This window comes from Halichoerus grypus, chromosome 11 (assembly GCF_964656455.1).
Source record: "Halichoerus grypus chromosome 11, mHalGry1.hap1.1, whole genome shotgun sequence".
Lineage (NCBI taxonomy): Eukaryota > Metazoa > Chordata > Mammalia > Carnivora > Phocidae > Halichoerus > Halichoerus grypus.
In genome coordinates, this window is record NC_135722.1 from 1429323 (window position 1) to 1452947 (window position 23625).

Genomic DNA, 23625 nt, shown 5'->3' on the forward strand with positions numbered 1-23625 from the left:
GGGTGGAGTCAGGGCCCCCTGCTCCAGACGGCCTTGAGGCTGCCTCTCCCTGGGCCCCGGAACCCCGAGCGGCGGTGGGGGGTCACGTTAGCCCCCACTGGCCTCCTCCCAGTAGGGGAGGGAAGGCGCTCGACTCCATTCGGGCGTCCTCCAGGCAAGGGCAAGAGGCAGGAAATGCCCACCGGGGCCTGCTGGGCTGGTGCAGAGCATGGCAAGCCAGCTGGGACGAGTGCCAGGCGCTGAGCTGAGCTCCCCGTGGGGACCCGCCTGCTCCCTGGCGAGGAATGCCCTGTTATTACCCACCTTCTAGTCAGACTAGAGGCTTAGGGTTGGGTCATAGAGGCTGGATCTGAGCCGGGAGGCAGATGCTAAGGGGCCAGAGGATCCCAGCCAGCAGCCCGGGGCAGTCGCACGGGTCCTGGGCTCTGGGCAGGAGCTTCGGCGCCCTGACGGCGGGTTGGGGGCTGGAAGCTCACCTGTGCTCATCTACACAGCACCTGGGGAGGGCCCAGGGGCATCCGCTGTGCTTGTCCCCACCTCCCAGAGAGCAGACGGAGGTGGCCTCCAAGCTGAGGGTCACAGCTGCAGGGCCAGCAGAGTCGGGGAGGCGCCGCCAGGCCCTGGCGGGTGGAGGCGGGTCCCAGGGCAGCCACCAGGGGTTTGGGGGGGCTGTTGAAGGAGGCTGCCTCCTTCCTGGCCAGCTCTGACTCCAGGTGTCTCAGGACACAGAGGCTTGGATGACACTGTCTCCCCAACGGCCCTGCCAGGCCCTGCGGCTCTGCCGTCTCCCTGCTCGGATTTCAAGTGCGGAGAGCACAGCACACGTGTTTATGGCCTCCTCGCAATTCTGGCTGAATGCTTGTTAAAGGTGCCAGCTAGGACTTGGCTCTGGGGTGCAGTCCCCTGACCCCCTAGGGCCAGGCCAGTGACAGCCAAGGCACTGAAGGCCGAGAAGGCACCAGGACGGTGACATCGGTCATATTTGCCATTTCCCTTACACCTGCAGGGGATGGGCTCCAGGCAAGAGTCCAGAGCCGCTGATCCAAGGGAATTCTGTCCCAGTGGCTCTCAAACTCCTGTTCATCCCTTAAAACCTCCTGGTGCCTCTGGGCAGATGAGCCCAAGCACCCCTCAGCAAACTCCCAAGAGGCCAGGTCCCCAGGGAGGTCACTGCAGCCTGAGGGAGCTCCTAACTGGGATCCCTGAACCCGAGACTTCAGGCCCCCGGGCTGGCCTGCTCCATCATCGGCTTGCTTTGCAGACGGCGTTCAGGTGCTGGCCAGGAGGCCCAGGAGGCAGGCTGCCCACTCACCGTCAGCCTCGCACAGGCTCCTGTCCTAGGCTCTCATGGGGTGTCAGGGGGGCTGCGGAAGACCGGGTCCCTGCTGCTGGTGGAGCATCGTAGGGAAGAATGGCAGGCAGGCGCCTGGACCACTCCCTGAAAGCCGTGCTCAGTCCAGGCCCTGGTAACCTCGCCCGCCCCACCCTGCAGCCCCCACCAAGGCCACATCCTGCTGGTGGTCACTGCCCCAAGCCTCTGGGTGAGCCAGCCCTCCGCCGGTGAGGCCGGGCAGCAAGCTAAAGCCCCCAGGGTCCCCTGTGCAGGGCAGGGGGGCTGGGGGCTGGGAGCCAGGGCACCTCCAAAGCTTCTCCCCCTGCCTGGCTGTGAGTCAGGCCTCGGGAACAACGGCCTCTCACCAGCCACACCGGCTCCTTCCCACGTCCAGATTTAGAACCGCCCTTCCCACCAAACACAAAACACGCCAACACAGAAAAAAGAGGCCCAAACAACTGTATTTTCATGTCAACTTTGGCTCCCGGTCGCTCGAGAGAGGAGCAGCTGCAGAGAAGGTGGCACCAGCCCCCCTCCTCCCCTTCTTCCCTGACCCTGGACCAGCGAATGCCCTCCTGGATGGGGTCGAGCCCCAGGATGACCCCAAAGGCGTCACAAGGCTGGCTTTTGTCTCTGAGCCCCAACCCTTCCAAGTCCTTCCTGCTTGTCCTCAGGCCTGAGCTGGCCCCTTCCTCGATGGGCCCACACAGGAAGATAGGGGGGCCGGCAGCGCCCAGCTCCGGACCCCAGGCCAGGCGGCAGCAGAGCCCAGAGAACAGCCTGGCTCGGGGTGGGGGCTCAGTCCAGAGGTCCTGGCTGGGCAGCCAGGCCCCTGAGACACAGGCTGGGGGCGGGTGGGGGAGGGGGGTCCTGGGATGCGCAACTGATGGGCTGCCAGGCCAGGCTGGGCTTCCAAGGTACTGAAGTGGCTCCACACTCCGGTCAGCCTACTGGCTGTCCCGCACCCTGCCCCTCCGTTAGACAGACACACAAGACAGGCAGACAGGCGGGCGGCATTTCCGCAACCGGGGCTGGGGAAAACCACAGAACAGAATGGCAGGCCCGGCAGGCCGGCGCCTGCTGAGCTGGGTTGTGAGTGTGAGTTTGAGCGTGAGTGTGTGTGGCAGGGGCGGCCGGGAGGGCGGGGGTGGCCGGCCTCCTGCTGGACTCCTTCCTCCCCAGCGGGTGGGTGGCTACAGCCTGGTGGCCTCGGCCAGGCCCACGCGGTTCTGGTCCCGGTCGAACACAGTGTAGTAACGACCGATGAAGACGTCACCCAGGATCCAGAGTGGCCCGCCGGGCGGGGGGATGTCCATGCCCATGAAGCCGCTCAGACAGATGGTCTTCCCGCCCTGCGACACCTGGGACGGCCACGGTGGTCAGCACCTTGCCCGCCGCCACCCCCGCCACCCCGCCCCCGGCCTCCACTAACCTTGAGCGTGTAGTCCTCTGAGGACAGCGTGTAAGGATTGCCGCCCAGCTTCAGGGTGACCTTGGGCAGGGTGGACACCTTCTCACAGGGGATCATGTACTGAGGGAGAGAAAACGGAGCAGCTCCGGGGCAGTGCGGGGGGCAGCGGCTGGGGCACCCTGCCCACGCAGCCCGGCCCGCTCACCTCGCCCTGGATCAGCGGCACGGCCCCGATGGCCTTCTGCAGCTCGCGCACCTCGTCCACGGGGCCCACAATGAGGGAGGTGCCCGTGTCCAGGATGGCCTCGCAGCCCCCCTTGCACAGGGTCAGGCTGCTGCCCACATCCACCCTGCGGGGGAGGGGGTGTGAACACCCGGCCTGGGCTCGCGCTCAGGGTGGGCCTTGGGGGCGGGGGCAGTCCTACCTCCAGGGCCGCAGCCTTGCTGGGACCCTTTCTTCCCGTCTCTGGCTGTGAACAGAGGTGGGCTGGGGGCTCACGAGGGCACGAGCAGGTTAACTACCAGCCTCCAAGTCTCGAGCAGCAGAGAGCCAGAGCCCAGGGGCCAGGAGCTCAGCTGGGCGCCGGGAGGTGGCAACAGACACCCGGGACCAGGGGGCCCAAGGGCCGTAGCTACCCAGAGGCCTGCTGAGCGGGCGGCTGGGCGGAGCCCCCGCACACCACGGTCCCCCAGAACCAAGCGCGGCCCCCCAGCTAGCACTCACTGCTCCATGTGGACCTGCCAGTAGGCCTTGCGGGTGACGTTGAGGAAGGACAGGGAGCCCTTGTAGTACTTGGAGTCCGTGCCGCCCAGCATCAGCTCACCCCCAGGCTGCGCGCCGGGGTCCCTGGGAGGAGAGAGGGGCGGAGTCAGCTGCATTTGCTCCTCAAGCACAGCCGGGGGGGGGGGGGGCTGCCCACCCCCACCCCATGCGTCCAGCCTGACCGCGGGCCCGACAGGCATGAGCTGGGGCCAAGTCAGAAGGGGTGGGTGGAGCTGCAGAGATGGAAAGATCCGGAGGGGGCATGAGAAGGGGGAGGACTTCCTTCTCCTTGAGGAGCGGGGCTCTGATCCCACACCGCGTGGCCTGCAGGTGCCCGGCCTGCCAGCTGGAGACAGCCGGGGTCAGGCTAGCGGGCGACGGGGAAGTGAAAGCTAGGAGCCCAAGGAAGGGGACCGCGTCTGCCTGAGAAGAACCAACCAGGGAGGGCTTCTGGGAGGAGGCACTGGGCAGCGCTGAGAGTTGAGCCAGCTCATTCCTGCCCGGGGGCCTTTGCATCTGCTGTTCCCAAGGATGCCCTCATCCTCACCCAACTGCTCCCGCGCCCCCTTCACCTCTCAGCTTTCCTGCACTCAGCCTCCACGGCTGGCCCTGCCCCAGCCTCCAGGCTCTTCTCCAGACTTGGCGTTAGAGCTCACCGCCCTCTTCCCGGCCGGTCCGAGCGCAGAAACACCAGGCCAAACCCTGTCCTCCCCCTACGACCGGCGGCCTCCAGCCCTCCCCCCAGCCTTCACCTCCGAAGTCCGGTGTGGAAACCAGAGGGCTGTCTCCTGTCTGCTCCCCCCCCCCAACCCAGGGAGCCCTGAGCCCAGGTCTGGCCAGCCCCCTGGGTCCTCTTCCCCTGACTGCCCACCCTGGGCCTGAGGGCTCCCAGGGACAGACCCCACTCCGTTCCCCAGTGTGCGGTCATCCAGCCTCCGGTGGGTGGCTCCGCCTCAGGCAGCTGCTGAGTATTTACCACCGAGGGCAGCAGCCCCGCCGAGGCCAGGAGCTGGGCAAGAGGAGAGGCTTGCGCCTGGCACTCAGCCAGAGTGCTGGGGCTGGACCCTGAGGGGAAGTGGGCCTGTGGGTGAGGAGGGGGCGTGTGGTGCAGTGACCACCAGCGGTCGGTGGGCCGCCCACTCACACGCAGCCTACACCTGTCCTCGGCACACCCGCATCGGGACCTCTGGCACCGCCCTGAGGGGAGAGCGAGGGGCCCTTCTCAAGGGCACGGCACACTGGTCGCCCACCCTTCCGTGTGGGGCAAGGGCCACTGGGACAGTCAGCGCTGCTGCCAGGGATGGATGGTGGGGGCCACTCTCCACCCGGGGTTCCCTCTAGCAGCATCTGGCCCTCAGGGCCTCACTGGGGTCACCTCCCCCGGAAAGCCCCCAGGCCCCTCACCTCCAGAGGCCCGACCACAGACTGGGGCTCATAGCTCTGTCCCCTCTGGGCCATCAGTGACTCAGGGGCCACATCTGCTCACCGTCAGACGCAGGGAAGGCCGGGCTGAGGACCCGGGAAGAGGAGCTGCCATGAGCCCTGACCGGAGTCTGGTTCTCCAGGAGGGAGGCCCACTGAGCGAGACCCTGGGCCCACAGCCTGAGCCGTTCCTGACGGGAAACCCCAACCCCAGAGCCTGCCCAGAGAGCCTGCTGCTCGTCTGTAAAAGGCTGGCCAGTCCCCCCTCCGGTCAGAGGCCGCGGCCCGGTGCCTGAAGGGTGGACGGGGAGGCGGGCAGCTGCACGGAACTGGGAGGAGGGGTGAGGTGTGGGGAAGAGACGGGGCCTGGGCCCCTCCGACCCCACCTGTTCAGGTAAAAGGAGAAGATGTTCTTCTCCACCAGCTTCTGCTGCATCAGGTTATCAAAGACGGGGAGCACGTTGTTGACCGAGATGCGGGGGTAGGCCATGCCCAGGATGCCATCGAACTTGGCCGCGATGAAGGTGATGCCCGGCTGCTTGATGGCCTCCCCAAAGGTCTGCCTCTCCACCTTGATGCCAGCCAGGCTAGACAGAGCCGACTTACAGGGCACCTGGGGGGCGGGGGGGGGGGGGTCAGTGGGCCACAGGAACCACGGAGCCCAACCCCCGGGCCCTGCGTGTGCACGCACGGCGACAAGCCCCGTTCAGTCGTCACCCGCCACCTTGCACACAAGCCCAGAAGGGCTGGCAACACTGGGTAGGACACAGCAGGGACAGGGACGTGGGAATCCATGGCTGTCAGGACACGGTTTTCATCCGAGTCAGCACAGACGGGTGGGCTTCGAGCTCAGCTCTGACCTCTGGCCTGGGGCCGGCTCCACCCAGGCCTGTGCCTGCCCTTGGGCTACTGGAACCCCATGACCCAACCCCATGACCCAAGTCAGCAGACTCAAGGCCACGCCACCTCTCCCCCACCGCGACCAGGCGGCGGCTGACGCAGAGCAGGATGTGGGGAGAAACGGCTGTCTGGGGCCGGCGCCCTGACACCGAGAACAAGGGAGCGTGATAGGCAACATCCTGGTTTGGGCCCACAGAGATCAGGAGGCGGAGACCCCAAGAGGGCAGGTGGATACAGGGGAGGGGCAGTGCTTCTGCAGGAAGGTCCCCAGCCACTATGGCCCACTCCACTGTCCAGACAAGGGACAGACAAGGGGGACGCTGGTTGGGCGCTGGTCACACCCTGCCGCCTTCTGGTCCGGCGGGGGATGGGGGGCTGGAGGCTGGGGGGCCGGGGGCTGGGTTCCACTTTGCTCCCCCGCCCCCAGGACTCCCAGTCCGGACCCTTCCCGGTAGCTGCATACCAAGGGGTCACACAGAGGCGCGGGCAGAACCGTCCAGGGCCTGCCCATCCACCTCACCCCAAAGATTCTCTGTGGCAGGCAGGGTGCCTGGAGGGCCCTCCAGTGTCCTCTACAGGGGCTCCCGGCGCATCTCTGCCCTCCCCGACCCCAAGTCCCCAGCCAGTGGCGGGGACCCCGTCCACAGGGCCTAGGCCTCAGCGCCCAGCACACACCTCAAACCCAAGGCATCGGAACAGAAGCCAGCCCCCCAACTGGTTCCGTGACCCTGGGAGGAGCCTCACTGTGGATCACTCCCCAGGTCCTGGTCCCAGAGCCAGGCCCGCAGCTCTTGCACCCATGCTCTGGTGGGCCCACTTTCCCCTACAGCCCTCCCGGCCGTCCCCCCGCGCAAGCGCACGCGAGCGCACACACACGGGGCCGGGTCTGCTCCCCAACCCCTGCCCAGCCAGGCCCACCAAGCTCCTCCACAGCTCCCGGCTTTTGCTCTGGCTCAGCCGCGCAGCCCTGGGGTGGGGCAGGGGCCACCAAGGCCTCTGGGCGTCCAGGGCCCAGGAGCAGCCTCGCCCCAGACTCACCGACACGGTGTCCTGGCTCAGGTACCCAGAGAGGCTGCCCGAACCGTAATGGATGTCGAAGGAGGTGCCGTTCTTCACGTACGTGCTGGACTTGCCACTGTTATACTTGTGGTGGATCCCTGTGCCGGCCCAGAAGCCCATCAGCCCGCCACCCCAGCCGGGCCCCAGCCACCCGCTGCGGAGCCCCCCACCAGCCATCCTCCCAGTGTCGGGGTGGGCCTGTGACCCCAGGCTCGGTCTCAGCCAGCAGTGGTCTGGCCTGGCTCGCCCCATCCTCGGCCACCTTGGTCCCAGCCCGGACGAGAAGCAAGGCTGGCGTGAACAGGTTCACCCGGAAAGTGGGGTGCCCTGGGGCGGGGCAGAGGGGCCGGGCCCGTCCAGTGTGCCTGAGAGGCAGAGCAGTGCACTGCCCAAGAAGGGCTGAGGCCGGGCCACTGAGGGCCTGAGGCCTGCCCTGCTGGCCCCACCTGGACTGGGGACTGGGGACGGGGCGGCCCCGCGGCCGGGGGAGAGCATGCACCCGTGTGAGGCGGCGGCTGGGCCCTGTCCTCCCCCCCGCCCCCTCCGGCCGCACGAGGCGGCGCTGTGACTCACAGCAGGCGACGTCCAGCAGCTTGCAGTGGATCGAGGGGACCCACAGGTTGGAGGAACCGGTGTCAAAGACCACCGTGAAGCACTGCGGGGGCGTCCCAATGCCGATCTCCCCGTAGTACTGGGCCTGGGCAGGGGAGCGGGGTCCGTCAGGGCCGCCCCTGGTTGTCCTGGGACCCAGACTTTGGAAGGCCCAAGCCAGGGGAGGGACACCCAGGGTCCACACGTGCTCCCGCCCCTCCCCAGCCCTCGGTCCTTGTACCCGGGTGCTTCGGGGGGCCCGCCTGACCACGTGAGCTTGGAAGACCACCCCACTTGAAAGAGGAAACCAGCGGTCCTATCGGCTTGGCCATCCCTGAGCCCTGGAAGACCCTTCTGCCCCAGGGCCCCAGCAGGGGAGACTTCCTCCCACAACGGGGGCCACGTCAGGGCTTGCCTCTGGGACCTCCTTCCCACCCTGCCCTTGCCCCACCGGGCCAAGCCTGGAGGGCTCCTAGGTAGAGGCATGTGGGCGGCCGAAGGCAGGAGGTACACCCTGGAGGCCGGAAGTGTTAGCTCAGAGTCTCTCACTGCCTAGACACTCTGCCTTCGCTACCCTGGGCCTCAGTTTCTTCATCGGTACATGGCGGGCGGGGGAGGGCAGCCTGGGGGAAGCCCCGGGTGCTGATCCACGGCTCAGGTGAGCATGAAGGGGGCACGTGCCCCTCTGAGCCTCAAAAGGAAACCCCATCTTTGGTGCTCTCACAGGTCAGAGGACACGGATGCTTGGACAGGTGTGAGCTTGAGGCCACCTGAGCCCTGCCTGCCTGGGCGCCCCCTTCTCTGGGGAGGGAGCCTGGGCCCCAGGTCACCCAGGGTGTCCGGCTCCAATGCCTGCGGGAGTCTCTCTCCTGCCACTTGGCTCCAGGAGAACCAGCAGCTGCTACCTCATGACCTAGCAGAAGTGTCCAGATTTGGGGGGCTGGGGGATGACTCAGCGAATCTCCGTGTGTGTGTGTGTGTGTGTGTGTGTGTGTGTGTGTGTGTACCCACACTTGCACTAGGGGATCAGGAACTGGTCAGTCAGGCCCACAGGAGGATGCCCCCACCCCCCAGCCCAGTCACATGCCTCTGAGGCCACCGCTTCCTGGCACGGCTGGGGCTCTGGCCAGACAGGACAGAGGGCACAGAAACCTGTCCCAACCCCAGGTGGACCAGTGGCTGGATGGCAGCAAGGAGCTAGGTCCCCACCACTCAGGGGCAGGCACGCAGAAGGATGCTAATTGGGCAGCCCCAGAGGTGCCAGGCTGGGTCCCAGGACCTGACCCCCGAGCTAGGACCAGGCTGACCCAGCCCCAGCTCGGTATGTGACTTACAGAATGTCCCACCTCCGAGCCTGTTTGCCCCTCAAGGAGCACTGGGCATGATCAGTGCTGGCTGCTGATCAAAGAGGAAGAAGGGAAGGAGGCAGGACTGGGTCAAGGGTGGCACCAGGCCTTCCAGCAGGATAGGCAGAAACAAAAAAGCTCCAGAGCCCTTAGTTATGCCTGGGCAGGCAGGCCCAGATGACCCGAGCTCAAGGACCCCACAGCCCCTTGGGGCCTAAGTTTGATTTAGGCTCCTCCGCACCCAGCTGATGGCCCTGGGCCCAGCTCGCTTATCTATAGACGATGGCCCTGGCCCCCATGCCCACAGGCTGGCCTCAGGAACAAGATAGCTCCTGACGTCAGTGATGGTCGTGGTACGCAGGGGGAGAGGTCACGGAGGAGCTACGGGCACCCCAACCTGCCCTCCCCGCCCCCACAGGGGGACACAGGTGGGAGTGCTCAACTGCGCAGGGGTAGTGGGAGGGGCACCCAGCAGGGAAGGGCGTGGCTGAGCAGAAGCCCCTCCCCCCATGGAGCAGGAGAATCCTGCAAAACCCTGGGTTGCTGAGCAGAGTGTTTGCTGCCCGCTTATGCAGAACCTTTCATAAAAACCATCTGCTGTCGAAATCAGTGTCTGCGGTCCACCCAGCCCCAGCCCCAAGAGGACGACCCCCATACTCACGTCCATGTAGTTCTTGAGTATCTCCGGAATGGGCCCCCCTGTCACACTGGGCACCCCATGGGCATATTTGGAAATGGGGCCCTTGGCAATCAGATCTTCCACGGGGCCCCCCAACTCCGACATGGTCCGGCGGATAGAGGTGAACTTGTGCAGCGGGATTCTGTCAAGAGGAGGGAAAGGGACTCATCAGGGCTCGCCGCCCCCTCCCCCTCTGCACCCTCAGCCACCGGGGGCTCCAAAAGCACCTCCCATCCCTTGTCTCCACTCTGTGCCTGTGGGGTCTGTTAGAGCATCGGTGTCCATCCGTCACTTCTGCCCGACGCCCTCTGAGGGGACCCATTCACCTGCCTTCTGAATCTGCTGCTCTCCATGCAGATGCCATGCAGAGATGGTCCCCACTTCCCTGTCTGGCCTCCTGGGCTGGCTATGCCTGGCCATCAGATGGGGCTTTGATGCCACCAGCTCTGAGAAGCCCTCCTTGGCCATCCTTCAACGTGACCCTGTTGCCCTCCGGGGCCCTCCCAGTAGTGAATTCATTTCCTGCTGATGCATCCTCCGTCCCCATCACGGCGCAGACCCCAGGAAGGCCAGGCCTGTGCTGGGGTGCTAGGGGTCTCTGCCTCTGGCTGTGCCTCCCTCTGAGATGCCCGCGGCACCCCCACTGACAGCCCCTGCCTCCCGGCCTTGGCGGTCTGCCTGGGCAGAAAGAGCATGGGGTTGAGGTCAGGTGGCCTGGTTCTAGTGTGCGTGGGGTCCCCTGGCCTGGATCCTTGGCTCCTAGGTTTCAGCTTGCTCCCAGCTCTGACGGTGCAGGTGGGACAGGCAGGCACCCCTGAGCACACTCCAACACTTGGATGGAAGGTCCTCCCAGCCAAGGGGACTTGGGAGTTCAAGGTCACAGCTGGCCCTTCCTGGCGTGCCAAGGGCATGCTTCGGGAAGATGGGACTCTTGCCTAAGACCTGGTAGGCTGTTAGAGTCCAAGGTTCTTGCCTGGGGGAAGGGGACACGCCCTCCAGTAACCCAGGAAACAGGTGCCATCAGTCCCACAGGACCTGGAGGAGGTGTGAGGGGCTCTGGTTCGGCTGCCCAGCCCCAAACAGCCACAGACTCGGCTCCCCACAGCCATCCAGCCCCGGAGGGGAGGCCTGTGGGCGGCACCAGGGTAGACGCAGCCCTGCAGCTGCCTCCCCACAAAGACTCCATTTGGGGCTACATGCCCCCGAGCCACAGCCCATGCTGAAGCCCACGCAGAACGGCCTTTTGGCAAGGCTGAGTCCCACTCGGCCCCCAGCCAGCTCCCACGGCTCTGTGACCTCACCCACCTGCCCACAGGCAAAAAGCCCACAGCAGAGGGGCAAGGATGCCTTCCTAGGCCTGGCACCAAGGCCCTGGGGGCAAGGGTGGGTGCGGGACCAGAAGGGGCTGGCCCACTGCACCCCTCCCCCATCTGGGAAAGCAGGCTGCCTGGCAAGAGTGGGAGGGTGGGGGGGTGGCGCCCGTCCTCAGCCTGGCTGGCACAGCATGGCACAGCCCCGATCCAGGCCCCGCGGATGATGAGCTCACCTGGTACAGGGGGACAGGCCCCTGCGCCTGAGGAAGGTGTGGTCCTCACTAGGGCAGGTGCCAGTGGGGAAGCCTACTGCAGCCGGGCCACTCACCCACACCCTCTCCTTAGGCTAACTCCCTTCCGTCTCTGAAACACTCGGGGCTCCTCGGGGCAGAGGGTCTCCCGCCGGAGCGCTGTGGTCAGAGCCCCCCCCCCCCCGCACCGACCAAGCGCGACCACGCCCAGTTCACAGCGAGCAAAGGGGGAGCCAAGCGGGAAAGCGGCTGGCAGGTACAGGGGCTGTTGCGGAGGACACCTGGGTCTCCTGGCTTCCGCACGGTGGGCCCTGAGCGCAGGTACCGCAATCCCACCTGGCCTGGGGAGGCTCGCTCAGCCTGGGCCTCAGCCATCCTCCCTCCTGCAGCCCCCTGGCCCCCCAAGTCTGACTCCACGGCGGGAGAGAAGGGTCGCCGGCTGGCGGGGGCCCCGGGGGAGGCCGCGCGGGCGGCACGGCTGCATTCCAAGGCGCGGGGCGTACGGAGGGCACCGGGGGCGCACGGGGGCGCAGGGCCTCACCTGACGAGCGCGGCGGCGGGCGCGGCCAGCAGGCCAAGGACGAGCAGCAGCAGGCCGGGGGGCTGCATGGTGGCGGCGGCCGGGTCCGAGCGGAGCGCCGGGAGGTCGTGCGCTTATAGCCGGGATGACGGCGCACTTGGCCGAGTCAGCTGACTGCACTGTTTGCACCGGGGCCGGTCACGCGGGCCGCGGCCGGCGTGCGCGGGGCGGGGCCTGGGCGGGGCGATCCGGGCCGGGTCCCCGCCGGGCGGGCGCACGACGCTCGGGGGCGCGCACGCCGGCCTGCGGGCTCCGGGAGCGCCCCAGCCCGAGGGGCGCGCGGGCGGGGGCGTACGGGCCGGGACCCGCGTGGGACTCCGGAGGCCGGCAGCCGGGCAGCCCCCTGAGCCCGGGGCTCCGTCGCCGCCCCAGATCGCGGGCTGTGCACCGCGCGAGGCCTCGCAGCCCTTCCCAGGCCCCTGCTCTACCTTCCTGTCACCCCCTCCCCATTGCACCTGCTGCAGCACCCAGGCCCCGTTCGCCCAAGCCTATTCCCTTCCCACTCTTATTCAACCTTGGGGATCGTCCAGACCTTATCCTCCGGCTCCAAGTGTCTCCAGGTCCCCCCTTTCACCTCCGCAGAGGAGCACCTGCCTGACCCTACCCTGGGTCCTCCTTCCTCTGGGAGCCCACTGTCCCTTCCAGGCCCCATCCCAAAGGGTGCTGCGCAGCAGGATCAGATAAGGAGCCAGGTCTCTCACCTTGAGTGACTGGGGTCGTTTTCCCAGCCTCGGGAGAGTGAGGGGCTGGGGGAGTGAGTCCCTCGCTGGGGCCAGTGCTCAGTCCTGCTGAGGCCACAGTGACCCACGGCTCTCCAGGACCTCCATGGCCCTCCAGGACCTCCCACCTCCCCAAGTCACTAAGTCATGGCCAGCTTGCTGTCGGAGGGGAGGGCCCGGTCCACTTCTCCAGAGGAGGGTAGGAGGAGGGGAGTTTGGATCGGTCACTTCAGAGAGGTCCATGTTGAGAATGTGCTAGGAAGTGACCCTTGTTGGGAGCAGGCCTCTCTGGGAAGGTGACGTTTGAGCAGGATGTGAACAATGAGGAACTTTCCCAAAGGGACTCACCTATAGGGCATTTTTTCTTGAGTGGTCCTGCCAGCTACTTAAAGGCGGGCAAATGGGTTCCGTGACCCACGGCAGGCAGGACTGGAATCCCCATCTTTTCTGTGACCACCAAATAAATCAGGACCCTGACCCCAGCCAACACCTTCCCACCCTGGTCAGCCTGGATGGCCACAGATGAGTGGTGTTGCCCTGCCTCCACACCGGGCCGTTCCACACATTTGTACTGGATTCCCGTGGTGTGTTCTAGATACGAGGACTGGAGCCCGGAGGCAAGCAAATACCCCTGCCTTCAGAATCTGACCCCAGGTGTGCAGGTCCACGGCCATGCGCCACGCAGGCCCCAGAGTGGGACCCTCACACGGGGCATCGTCACCTCCCTCCTGGCAGGCTGCTATCTCAGACGGGTCAGTTGGGCGCCCACGAGACCACGTGTGTCCCAGGATGCTCAGACACAGATGTGTGAGCAAACAGCTTCAGAGGGGCCCATCTGCTTCTTCCACAGGGGCCAGCAAGGCCGCGGGCGGGCACGGCGGTGAGACAGGCCAGAGGTGTGAGGCGGCAGCTGCTGGTGCCTGGCTGGGGCAGGTGCCAGCCGGGCTGAGACCTTGGGCTTCCCCCTGAGGACAGTGGGGAGCTGCAGAGAAGGGACCACTGGTGGCCTCAAGCCTGGAGAGACCATGGGTCCAGCCACTCCATACAGAGCAAGGACGTTGTCTCTGTGCTGTTCCCACGACCCCCCAGCACCCAGAGCAGGGCCTGGCACGGGGTGGCTGCTGGCCGGTGGTGTGCGGGAGAGATGCGTGGGCCCCCTAGACCCTGGCTCGTGCCCACCAAGAGCTGTTGGTCCTGAGTGGTGCTCAGGGGTCCGGGCTGGCTTCTGCGCTCCTTCCTCCCAAGGCCCTCGGGATGCCGTGATTACCTACCTCGTCAACACCTAGGAGAGGCCTGGGGTGGAAAGGGAGTGGACCTTGCGGCTGCTCCCCAGAGGGCAACTCGGGGCTCCCTCCCTGGTGGGCAGTGCCACAGGCCATGACTGCATAGGCTGGGATCTGGGCTGCACTGGGCCCCCACCAGCCGGCTCCAGACAGGAGCCATGTCCCCACCTTACACAGCTGCTCTGGCCTGGGCCCCGGTGCTCCCTAAATCCCTGTAGCCTCAGTCAGGTGCAAAGGTCCCAAAAGGCCCCTATCCCCTGCCCCTGCCAAATGTGGGGCAAGGCCGGGAAGACATACTCCCCTGCTGGGCCAAAGGCAGTGGGCCCAGCACAGAACTACAGGGCTTGAGGGCATCCAGGGCCTGCTGACCGGGTGCCCCAGGGCAAACCTGGTGGGGACGGGACTCCCAAGTCAGTTCAGCAGGTGCGGAGTGTCCCGGAAAGCTGAACCCAGTGAGGAGCCCAGGGTATGACTCCAGTGTCTCTGGCTCCTAGTGGGTGGGGGCCAGGGTCTAGAGACTCTGGCAGGGAGAGCCAAGGCCCTGATGGGTAGGGTAGGCCTGGGTGAATCAGAGGATGAGAGTGGGTTAGAAGCCACTTCCCTTTGATCTCCCCTCCCATGCCTCTTAGGTCAACCCCTCTGGGACCTGAGCACCCATTTGTCTCTCCCCCACACAATTGTCCAGCACTTGGCACTTGCCACAGCACAGGGGACTCAGGGCACAGGAAGGACGGGAGGAACAAGGAAGAACATGTTGCAATGAGAAGAGCTCATGTGAGCAGACTGAGGAGGTGATGGGTCAGCAGACTGGGCAAGAGCAGGCTGAGCACGCCGGTTCGGGGCAGAGAGGGGCCACCCTGCTGGGGCACTCAGACGTGCAGCCACTGGGAGGGCCCTGGTTTGCCTCTGAGCAGGGTGAGCTCAGGGTCCTGAGCAGATGCAGAGGAGGGCCCTGACCAGCATCACCCTGCCGCTGTTCTGAGGAGTGAACCAGACAGTGGACGGGCCGGAGGCCGTGGTGCCCGGGCCTGGGGCTGACGGTGGACGGGCCAGAGGCGGTGCCTGGGTCGGGGCGGCGGTTGAGGAGACAGTGAGAAGCATTTCAGGAGGCATTTCTGAGGCCAGGCCAGTAGGATTTCCCGACAGGCTGGACAAGTGGTGTGTGACAGAGGGATCAGTGCTGACTTGGGGGATGGCGCGTTATTGGCAACGTGAAGAGCACATACAGGAGCAGGGGATCCGGGCGGAAGACCAGGAGCTCAGTTTCAGATGCGTCAGGTTGAGATCATGCCTATCAGACATGCAAGGGGCACTGCTGAGAAGCCACAGCTATGGGAGCTGGGGGTTGAGGCTGGAGGCGACCAGGGCTGAGTGTAGACAGAGCCTAGGAAGGCCCCTGGGCCCCTCGACTCTGAGAGGTGAGGGAACTGAGAGGGAACCGCAGATGAGACTGAGCCTGAGCAGCTGGGGACAGGAAGGACTGAGAGAGGAGTGCCTGGAAGCCAAGCAAAGAGCCGTTGGAGGAGGCTGCGGCCCTCCGTGCCACGGGCCCCCGCCACGGGCCAGGAGGAGGATGGGACCGCACACCGGACACTGGATTTTGCAATCTGACCTTGAGGAGAGCAGTTTCAGGGAAGGGCTGGGGTGTCGACCAGTGATGAAGACAGTGTGGTGTTGACACAGAGAAGACAAGGAGACGTCCGGAACAGGGGAGAGTCTCACACACGGAGAAGGATTATCTTCTCCATAAATGGGCAGGTGGACGGGAGGATGTCTAGCCCTCCCTCACACAGTACACGGCCATCCATTCCAGGTGGATCAGAGACCTGAAAGTCAATGGGAAATCCTCTAGGAGGAAGAAGACAAGGGAGAATGTCTTCTTGAACTTGGAATCATGAATTTAACCAACAAAGATTTGTTTAAGGAGGAAACACACACACAAAAATGTCAAACCTGCAAAAGACATTGTCAAGATAACAAGACAACCTGCAGAGAGAAGAACATTTTTGTAAGGTACACCTCTGGTAAAGGACTGATTTCCAAAATATGTGAGGAACTCTTAAAACTCGACAATAAGAAAATGAATGATCCATTTAAAAAATGGGCCAAAAGGGGCGCCTGGGTGGCTCAGTTGGTTAAGCGACTGCCTTCAGCTCAGGTCATGATCCTGGAGTCCCAGAATCGAGTCCCGCATCAGGCTCCCTGCTCAGCAGGGAGTCTGCTTCTCCCTCTGATCCTCTTCCCTCTCATGCTCTCTGTCTCTCATTCTTTCTCTCTCAAATAAATAAATAAAATCTTTAAAAAAAGAAATGGGCCAAAGGCCTGAACAGGCACGTCACCAAAGAAAAATACAGAGGGTAAATAAGCACACGAGACAATGTTCGTGCCACGTAGGAAATGCACATCAAAACAACAAGACCCACTACACACCTACTGGGATGGCCAAAATCGAGCCCCTGACAGCGCGAAATGCTGGTGAGGATGCGGAGCAATGGGAACTGTGGTCCACTGCTGGAGGGGACGCAAGCTGGTGAGGCTGCTCTGGGAGGCACACAACTGGACATCTGTGTCCATTCGATCCAGCAGTTGCGCTCCATGGTATGTACCCAAAGGAGTTGAGGACTTACGTCCACACGGAAACCTGCATGTGGGTGTTTAGAGAAGCTGTACTCATAATTGCCAACACTTGGAAGCAGCCAAGAGGCCCTTCAGCACGTGGATGTGTGAACTGTGGACCATTCAGCACAAAAGAGAAGTGAGCTGTGAAGCCGTGAAAATTCATGGAGGCATCTTACGTGCATCTCACGTGCATCTCACTAAGCGAAGGAAGCCCTGTGCTGTCTGATTCGAACTCAGGCACATCCCGGAAGAGGCAAACTATGGAGACAGCGGTGAGACCCCTGGTTGCCGGGGGTTCAGAAGGGAAGGGGGCTGCGGAACTGGGGGAGCACAGATTATTGGGGCAGGGAGACTCCGCCGTATGGGACGTGAATGGCAGATACAGGACTTCATACACTTGTCAAAACCCATGAAATGCACAGCAGGGAGTGACCCCCGATGTCAAAGATGGACTTTGGTTAATAGTGGAGCAATGCTGGCTCGTCAACTTTAACAGCCACTGATGAAAACGTTCGTAGTGGGGAAACTGTATGTATGAAGGATGGGTCTGTGACGACTCTGCCATCAGCCAATCTTTCTGTAAACGTAAACCTGTTCTAGAAATTAAAGTCTAGTAATGGAAAAAGAGGAGCACCAATCTCTCTTAGGGGAAAAAGGGTCAATAGACTACACGAAAATTAACAACTTCTGTTCCTTAAAATACACCATATTAAGAGAGCGAAGAGCCAAGCCACAGCGAGAGAAAACAGACTCCACTACAGAACGTAGAACGTCTGAAACACACAAACTACAAAGCCAGAAGACGGACAACCCGACACAGAAGGAAGCGATCCCCATGACAACAGGCACTCCGCGCCCACACGGAGGAAACCCAGCTTTCAGGAAACCCATGAACCCGGGCTTGTCCTCACTCCCGTCAGCAAAGTGCGGATTCGAGCCCAGGTCTGCACCCCGCACACCTGGGGGGATGGCTGCGGAGGAGACCCTGGAGAACCCCAGCCGGGGTCGGGACGGCGGGGCGGTTGGCCCGTGCCAGCCTGCGGGATGAAAATTGGTACCCGCACCGTGTGGCCCGTCCACGAGAGCCGGTCCCGAGTTGTCCTTGGCCAGTGGCACCTCTTCTAGGCACACCCCCAGCTGAAATGCACCCAGCCACCGGGTCAGGGACTAGAACATGCACCCAGCCATGTTGACAACAGCCCCAAACGGGAAAGCTCCCCAAAGCCTGGAGAAGCTTGTCCCCAAGACCACAGAAGGGATGAATGATTTGTGGCAAATGCACACAAGGGGAGGCTCACAGCCTTGAGAATGAACGAATTACCCCCGGGCGCACGGCCAGGAACCTGCAAACACGGTGCTGGGCACTGCGCCCGAGGCCCTTCTCTCCCTCTGCCCCCACCCCTCAGTTCAAGAGGGAGGAGGACGGGGGCTCCTAGCTGGCTCTTTGCTGTCCCAGGCCTGGGTGTCACCGGGAGGCTCTGAGACCCCCAGCAGCCCCCAGGGCAAAGCAAGCTGCCTGCCTGCCACTCTCTCTCATTGGCACTCTGCACCTGCGGCTTCCTGGGTGCCCCGGACAAAAAAGAGGGGTCTGCAGGTCCTAAGAGCAGCCCCAGAGCTGAGGGGGACCTGCCAAAGGGCAGAACCCTGGGAGAGGAGGAGGCAGGAAGTGGTTTCTCACCAGGTCCTCCCACGAGGCTGCAAGAGAGCAGCGGAGATGCTGAGTCATGCCTGCTCCCCCCCCTCCGCCGCCCCGCCCTCCTCCTGGGCCTGAGTCACCCCAGCCCTCAGAGCCTGCCACCCTGGCCCTCAGAAGGAAGGTGAAGGTGTGGTGTCCCGGGGCCCCAGCCAGAGGCCCAGGCTATTAGTTCTGCTAGGACAACACAGGAGGCCATGTGGGGGAATCAGCTTCAGGTCGGCTGACCGTGGACAACTGGTGGGGGAGGCTGGGCATGGCTGGCACAGTTAGGGTGGGGGAGGGGGTACCCGAGCACAGGTGGAACGAGGGGGGTGCCTGGGCACAGTTAGGGTCCCAGTGGCTCACAAGCCCTCTGGAGTAGACACTGCAACCCCAAGGGTTGAGCCCCGAGTCATGGTCTTCCTCCAACATGGCTGTGCTGGGGAGTTGGGGGGGCGGGCAGCCACGTGGGACCCTTAGGGGTCCCCAGGGGCCCACGGGTCTGAGACCTTCCTCGAAAGCCCAGTGCAGAGCTTGCAAGTGTCCCTGCCCTGGAATGACTGCATGCTGACTCTCTGGTCCCCAAGCTTGGCTGGGGACCCCTCTCTTTATTTATCAAAACCCACGGAAGCAGAGGGCACCAGACACCGTGCTGCACACTGGGGGTGAGCAGGACAGACGCAGACCTGCCTTCTTGGGGCAGCTAGACCCAAACCAAGTCCTTAACCGACAAATGGCCTATTCCGGGCTGTGGCATGGGCTGAGTGACAGCTGAGGCCACTGCTCTAGAGTGGGGGGGCGGGGGGGTTGCCTTCACGACAACGGCTGGGTGGTGAACAGGAGCCAGCCCGGGAACAGTGGTGGGCTGGGGGCTGGGGAAGGTAGGGAGAGCCTTTTAGGCTTGGGAACAGCATGTGCAAAGACCCCAAGATGGGACTGAGCCCAGTGAGTTCCAGGGACGGAGAGAAGCCCCCTACGGCTGGGGGAGGCGGAAAGCATGTGTGAGGTGGGGTCAGAGGGATGACAGGGACCCGGCCGGGTGGTGTGCGCACGCAGGCATGTGCCGTGGCCAGGCCCCAGGAGGGCATTCGCCGGGGGGACGAGCTGCGTTCCCGTGGAAGGACGGGGATCTGCAGGCGTTGAACCCTGCCTGTGGACCCCAGCTCCCGGACAGGCCTTGCGGCCTGGGGCAGGGTGGGTGCTGGGGCGCAGGGACACACGGGGCTGTGGTGGCGACCCAGGTGTGGGTGATCTGAGCTGTTCAACTGGGGGTGTGGGTTTGGGGTTCAGTATGGTGGAGCTGCACAGGGCTCATCCAGGGCTTTGCTGGTCAGTGCAGAGACAAGCAGGGCTGCCCTTGGGGAGAGTGTCCATGCCCTGCACTCCCCGAGCTCCACATGGTGACAAACTGAGAGTGAGGATGGAGACCATCCTGCCCTTTGCAGACCCGCCACCCGCAGAAGGAGGCCAGGGGGTCGGCGGTGCAGAGCTGCCCAGAGAGCCCGTTGGTGAGGGCGGAAGAGACAGGGGAGGCAGGTGTGAGGGGTAACTTGGCATCAACTTGGCCGGGTCATGGTGCCCAGACATTTGGTCCACATGGTTTTGCATGTTTCCGTGAAGAATTTTTTGGAGGTGATTCACATTTCCAATCACACATTTGGTAAAGCAGATCGCCCACCATAATGTGGGTGGGCCGCATCCAATCAGTTGAAGGCCTTCAGAGCACAGGCTGAGCACCCCCCCCCCCCAAAGGAAGAGGGAATCCTGCCTGCAGATGGCCTCAGTCTGGAGCAGCAAGTTGGCTCTTCCCTGGTGTCCAGGCTGCAGGCCCCAGACTCACAGCCCCCGTGACGGTAAGAGAAACACACCCTCTTGGTTTTGTTTCTCTGGAGAACTGGGTTCAGGCGAGCCTTCCTGGGGAGGGTGCACCTGAGGTGCGTAGTGAGCCAGGCCGATGGTGGTGACCGGGCTGGGTGTGCAGGGAGGAGGCCCCAGACGGGAGGTCTGGTCCACAGGCTCTGGGCAAAGGCCCGGTGAGAACAGCAGGTGATGTGGAAGGCAGAGGTTGGGGGGCTCTCCGGGGGCAGGGCAGGGGTCCTCTGTCAGATACTAGGAGGGAGGAGGCAGGAGGTGAGGAAGAGGATGAGGGCAGCGTCCACCGTTTCCCCATCTGCCCCTCCAGGAAAGAAGGATGCCGGCCCGGTTGTGGCGTGAGTCACTGCAGACACAGAACTGCCTGTTAGTGGCCAAGTGCCACAAACTGGGTGGCTTCAAACAGCGCCAAGTGCTCTCCTACAGCTCCGGAGGCCAGAAGTCTGCAGCCAGCCTTGCTGGGTTAACGCGGACGTGTCGCAGGGCTGGTTCCTGCTGGAGGCTCTGGGGAGGTGCCCACATTCCTGGGCTCGGCCTCTTCCTCCACCTTCACAGCCAGGAGCCTCGCTTCGTCCCTCTGCTCTGACCCTCCTGCCTCCCCCTGAGAAGCACCCACCCAGGGGATCCATGATAATCCTGGTCTCAAGGTCATCGAGCCCTTTGCCCCATCAGGTCACATATGCACAGGCTTGGGGGACTGGGATGTAGATGGCTTTGGGGGGGCACTATTCCACCCACACATACTGTCACTTGTCAAAATGGAGAACATCAGGTGCAAAGTGGCTCAATTTGGGGCCCAGAGAGTGTACGCAGCTGGTGGGCTGGACCTGCAGGGAGGGGTGTCCCTGAGGGCCTTGGACGTGAGGGGCAAGGTCAGAGCAAGGCCAGGGGAGGGACAGTTGTGGGAGTAGACTGACGGGGGTGAGGGGCTGGCAGGGGCACATGCATGAAAGCTGGGGCAAAGGTCCAGGTAAGAGGAGGGGCAGGGGCCTGAATCCTGGAGCCCCCTGCATCTGAGTGGTCTGTGATGGGGTCTGGGGCAAGAGGATGGATACCCTGAGGAAGCCTGAGCTGAGGGGCTGGAGATGGGATGGATAGGTGCCTGGACTTGGGGAGGTGGAGCAGGGCTATGAGAAGATGGGCCATGGGGGCTGGCCTGGGTGGGATGCGGCCTTGGGGGTTAGGTTGGATGGGATGGGCCATGGGGGCTGGGCTGGTGTGTGGAATGGGGTCATGGGGGCTGGCTGGGTGGGATGGGACCATGAGGAATGGGTTGGGTGGGTTGAGGCCATGGGGCTGGGTTGGGTGGCTGGGATGGGATGGAGTCATGGGGGCTGTGTTGGGTGGTGGAATGGGGCCATGGGGGCTGGGTTGGGTGGGCTGAGACCATGGGGGCTGGGCTGGGTGGGTGGGATGAGGCCATGCGGGCTGGGTTGGGTGGGTGGAATGGGTCATGGGGGCTGGGTTGGGTGGGTTGAGGCCATGGGGCTGGATTGGGATGGAATGGATCATGGGGGCTGGGTTGGTTGGGTGGGATGGGGCCATGGGGGCTGTGTTGGGTAGGTTGAGGCCATGGGGGCTGGGCTGGGTGGGATGAGGCCATGGGGAATGGCTTGGGTGGGTTGAGGCCATGGGCCTGTGTTGGGTGGGTGGAAGGGGCCATGGGGGCTGGGTTGGGATGGAATTCCTCATGGGAGCTGGATTGGGTGGGTGGGATGGGGCCATGGGACTGGGTTGGGACGGAATGGATCATGGGGGCTGGGTTGGGTGGGTGGGATGGGGCCATGGGGGCTGGGCCGGGTGGGTTGAGGCCATGGGGCTGGGTTGGGATGGGATGGGCCATGGGACCTGGGCTGTGTGGGATGGGCAGGCTGGTTGAGCTGGGATGGCCGTGGTGGTTGGACTATCTGCTCCAAGTCGGCTGGGCTGGGTGGGGTGGGTTGCTTGTTTGTGGGTGCTGACTTTGTGAGTGTCAGGAAGAGCTGGGCAATGCCTGTGGCTTCCCCTAAGTATTCTTGGCCTCCATGTGTCCCACAGAACAAAGGTGCGACTTGTGTCCCGGCAGCTGGAGGCTGATGCCATGGAGGGGCGCTGCCCAAGCATCCTCATCCGGCTCCACCTGAGATGTGACCAGCGACTACCTTCCAGGCAGCTGGCTGCAGCTGACCTTCTCCGGAAGAGGTCACACCGGGCCAGCTGTTCTTGGGGGGGTGGGGGCAGGCCGTCTTGCCGCAGTGCTCCCAGAGATGTCCTTGTGGCAGAGCATCGGGGAAGGGGGTGTCCGCAGGGGACCACCCCACAGTGGTGGGGGCCAGTCCCAGCTCACCTCCACGGCTGGGAGAACCTGCTCCACCTCAGCCTGACCCGGAACAGACGTTATCACTCCTGCAGCCCTCCACCCTCGGCCCACGGCCAGCAGGGCCGCCGGGCTCGTTCCCAGGGCTGGGCCGGTGGCTGGCGGTCAGTGCCCGCCTGCTCTAGGGGATGCCAGCTCCTTGCGGCACCCAGCCCCTCCCAGGCAGCCAGACAAACGGGTCTGGGGCTGCAACGCCCCCTCTCTTTGGAGCGATGACTCAGAAGGGCAAGGAGAGTGGGTGGGGGCAGGTGGCCCCTGTGTCCCGTGAACAATGCCCCTATTCTTCCTTCGCAAACGCCCAGCCGGGGTGGTGGGGGCAGCGTTCTGGAGACTCTGGCTCAGACAGTCCATGAGCTGAGGGGCAGGGAGGATGGGCCTCGGCCCCGCCCGGAGGCAGACGCCCAGGTCTCCCCGTTCAGTCCTGGAGGGACCCGGCGGGGCAGCGGGGGCCGTGGATGTGAACCCCCACCCTGCAGGTGACCCAGGGCTGTCCCTTGCACTTCCCACTACACGCTGCCAGGAAGCATGGCTCTGGAGACACACATGCCCCCCCCCCCCACCGCCTCGCGAGAGCTCTGGCAGACCCTCAGCTTCTCTAAGCCTTGGCCTCCAGTCTGTGAAATGGGATCATGATACAGACCTCTCCTGCAGCGGGGGGGTGGGGGGTGGGGGTGGGGGTGGGGGATGGGGTGGGGTGGGGGGCACAGCTCCAGGTGTGGCCCACCCCCTCTGTCTGAACGAGGACTTGGACCACCTCCCTTCTGACCTCGCTCTGTACTTTCTAACTGAGGAAGCTCCTTGTTCCGGCTCATCCCGTAACTCAGGCAGAAGACCCCAGGGGAAGCGTGCCCTGATGGGACCCGCAACGAGCCCTCCAGCACAAGGATGGCCCCGAGCCAGCGGGACCCCCGCGTGACAGACCCCAAGACAGTGATCAACCTTGACGGCCCACCTGCACAGACCTGCCCACCTTCGCCCCACGTTCTCCTTACATAAACCTGCAGGGACTTCCAGCGCTTTGGAGGCAGTGTTGGAGAGGCCAGTCCGCAGTCCTCCCAGGAGCGGCCTCGCGGAAATACACCCCTTTCTTGTGTCATCACCACTCGTCTGTCTGCCTCTGGATTTTCTAAGTGGCGAGCAGCCGAGCCGGTCAGTTTGGGAACCCTGGAGCCGGGTGCTCCCACACCCCCGCCCCCCAGCTACATGTCCCCTCTGCCCACAGGCTGAAGGGAGAACCCCAGAGCATGGGAGAAGTGTGGGGACAGAACTCGGGGACTCAGAGGCCAGGGAGGTTGGGGTCCAAGGGAAGGGCAGCCGAGGTGGAAGGGGTTTTGCTGGTGAGTGGAGGCCCCGAAGGAGCGCACGGGGGGGCCCCCAGCGAGGGCAGGGCAGGAGAATTCTGTGTGGCTCCTTCTGGCGTGGCTGGGACAGATGGTGCACGGATGGAGGGTGC

General features: G+C 64.0%; 1 protein-coding gene and 1 long non-coding RNA gene across 3 annotated transcripts; one reads left to right on the forward strand and one right to left on the reverse strand.

The window, feature by feature from the left end:
- Positions 1-1775: 1775 nt before the first annotated feature.
- On the reverse strand, positions 1776-11783 carry CTSD (cathepsin D). The gene is made up of 9 exons (XM_036074793.2): positions 11610-11783; positions 9487-9646; positions 7462-7585; positions 6868-6986; positions 5316-5542; positions 3469-3591; positions 2950-3094; positions 2766-2864; positions 1776-2694 (listed from the first exon to the last, which is right to left on the reverse strand). Exons 1-9 carry the CDS (start codon positions 11675-11677, stop codon positions 2527-2529), a joined length of 1233 nt encoding a protein of 410 aa, XP_035930686.1. The 5' UTR covers positions 11678-11783; the 3' UTR covers positions 1776-2526.
- Positions 10682-23274, forward strand: LOC118524553 (uncharacterized). Of its 2 annotated transcripts, none has more exons than XR_013442239.1 (3): positions 10682-11324; positions 21854-21997; positions 22997-23274. It is a non-coding gene; the product is annotated as an uncharacterized LOC118524553 (long non-coding RNA). The 2 variants fall into 2 exon arrangements; XR_013442240.1 differs by lacking the exon at positions 10682-11324 and adding an exon at positions 18078-18180.
- The last annotated feature ends 351 nt before the right edge of the window (positions 23275-23625 follow it).

Excerpts from the sequence above, each read along its gene's own strand:
- CTSD (XM_036074793.2), bottom strand. The coding sequence starts at position 11,677 with ATGCAGCCCCCCGGCCTGCTGCTGCTCGTCCTTGGCCTGCTGGCCGCG. Across the intron at positions 3,592-5,315 it reads TTCTCCTTTTACCTGAACAG|GGACCCCGGCGCGCAGCCTG; the intron begins GTGGGGTCGGAG and ends CTCTCCTCCCAG. Across the intron at positions 2,695-2,765 it reads CAGAGGACTACACGCTCAAG|GTGTCGCAGGGCGGGAAGAC; the intron begins GTTAGTGGAGGC and ends TGGCCGTCCCAG.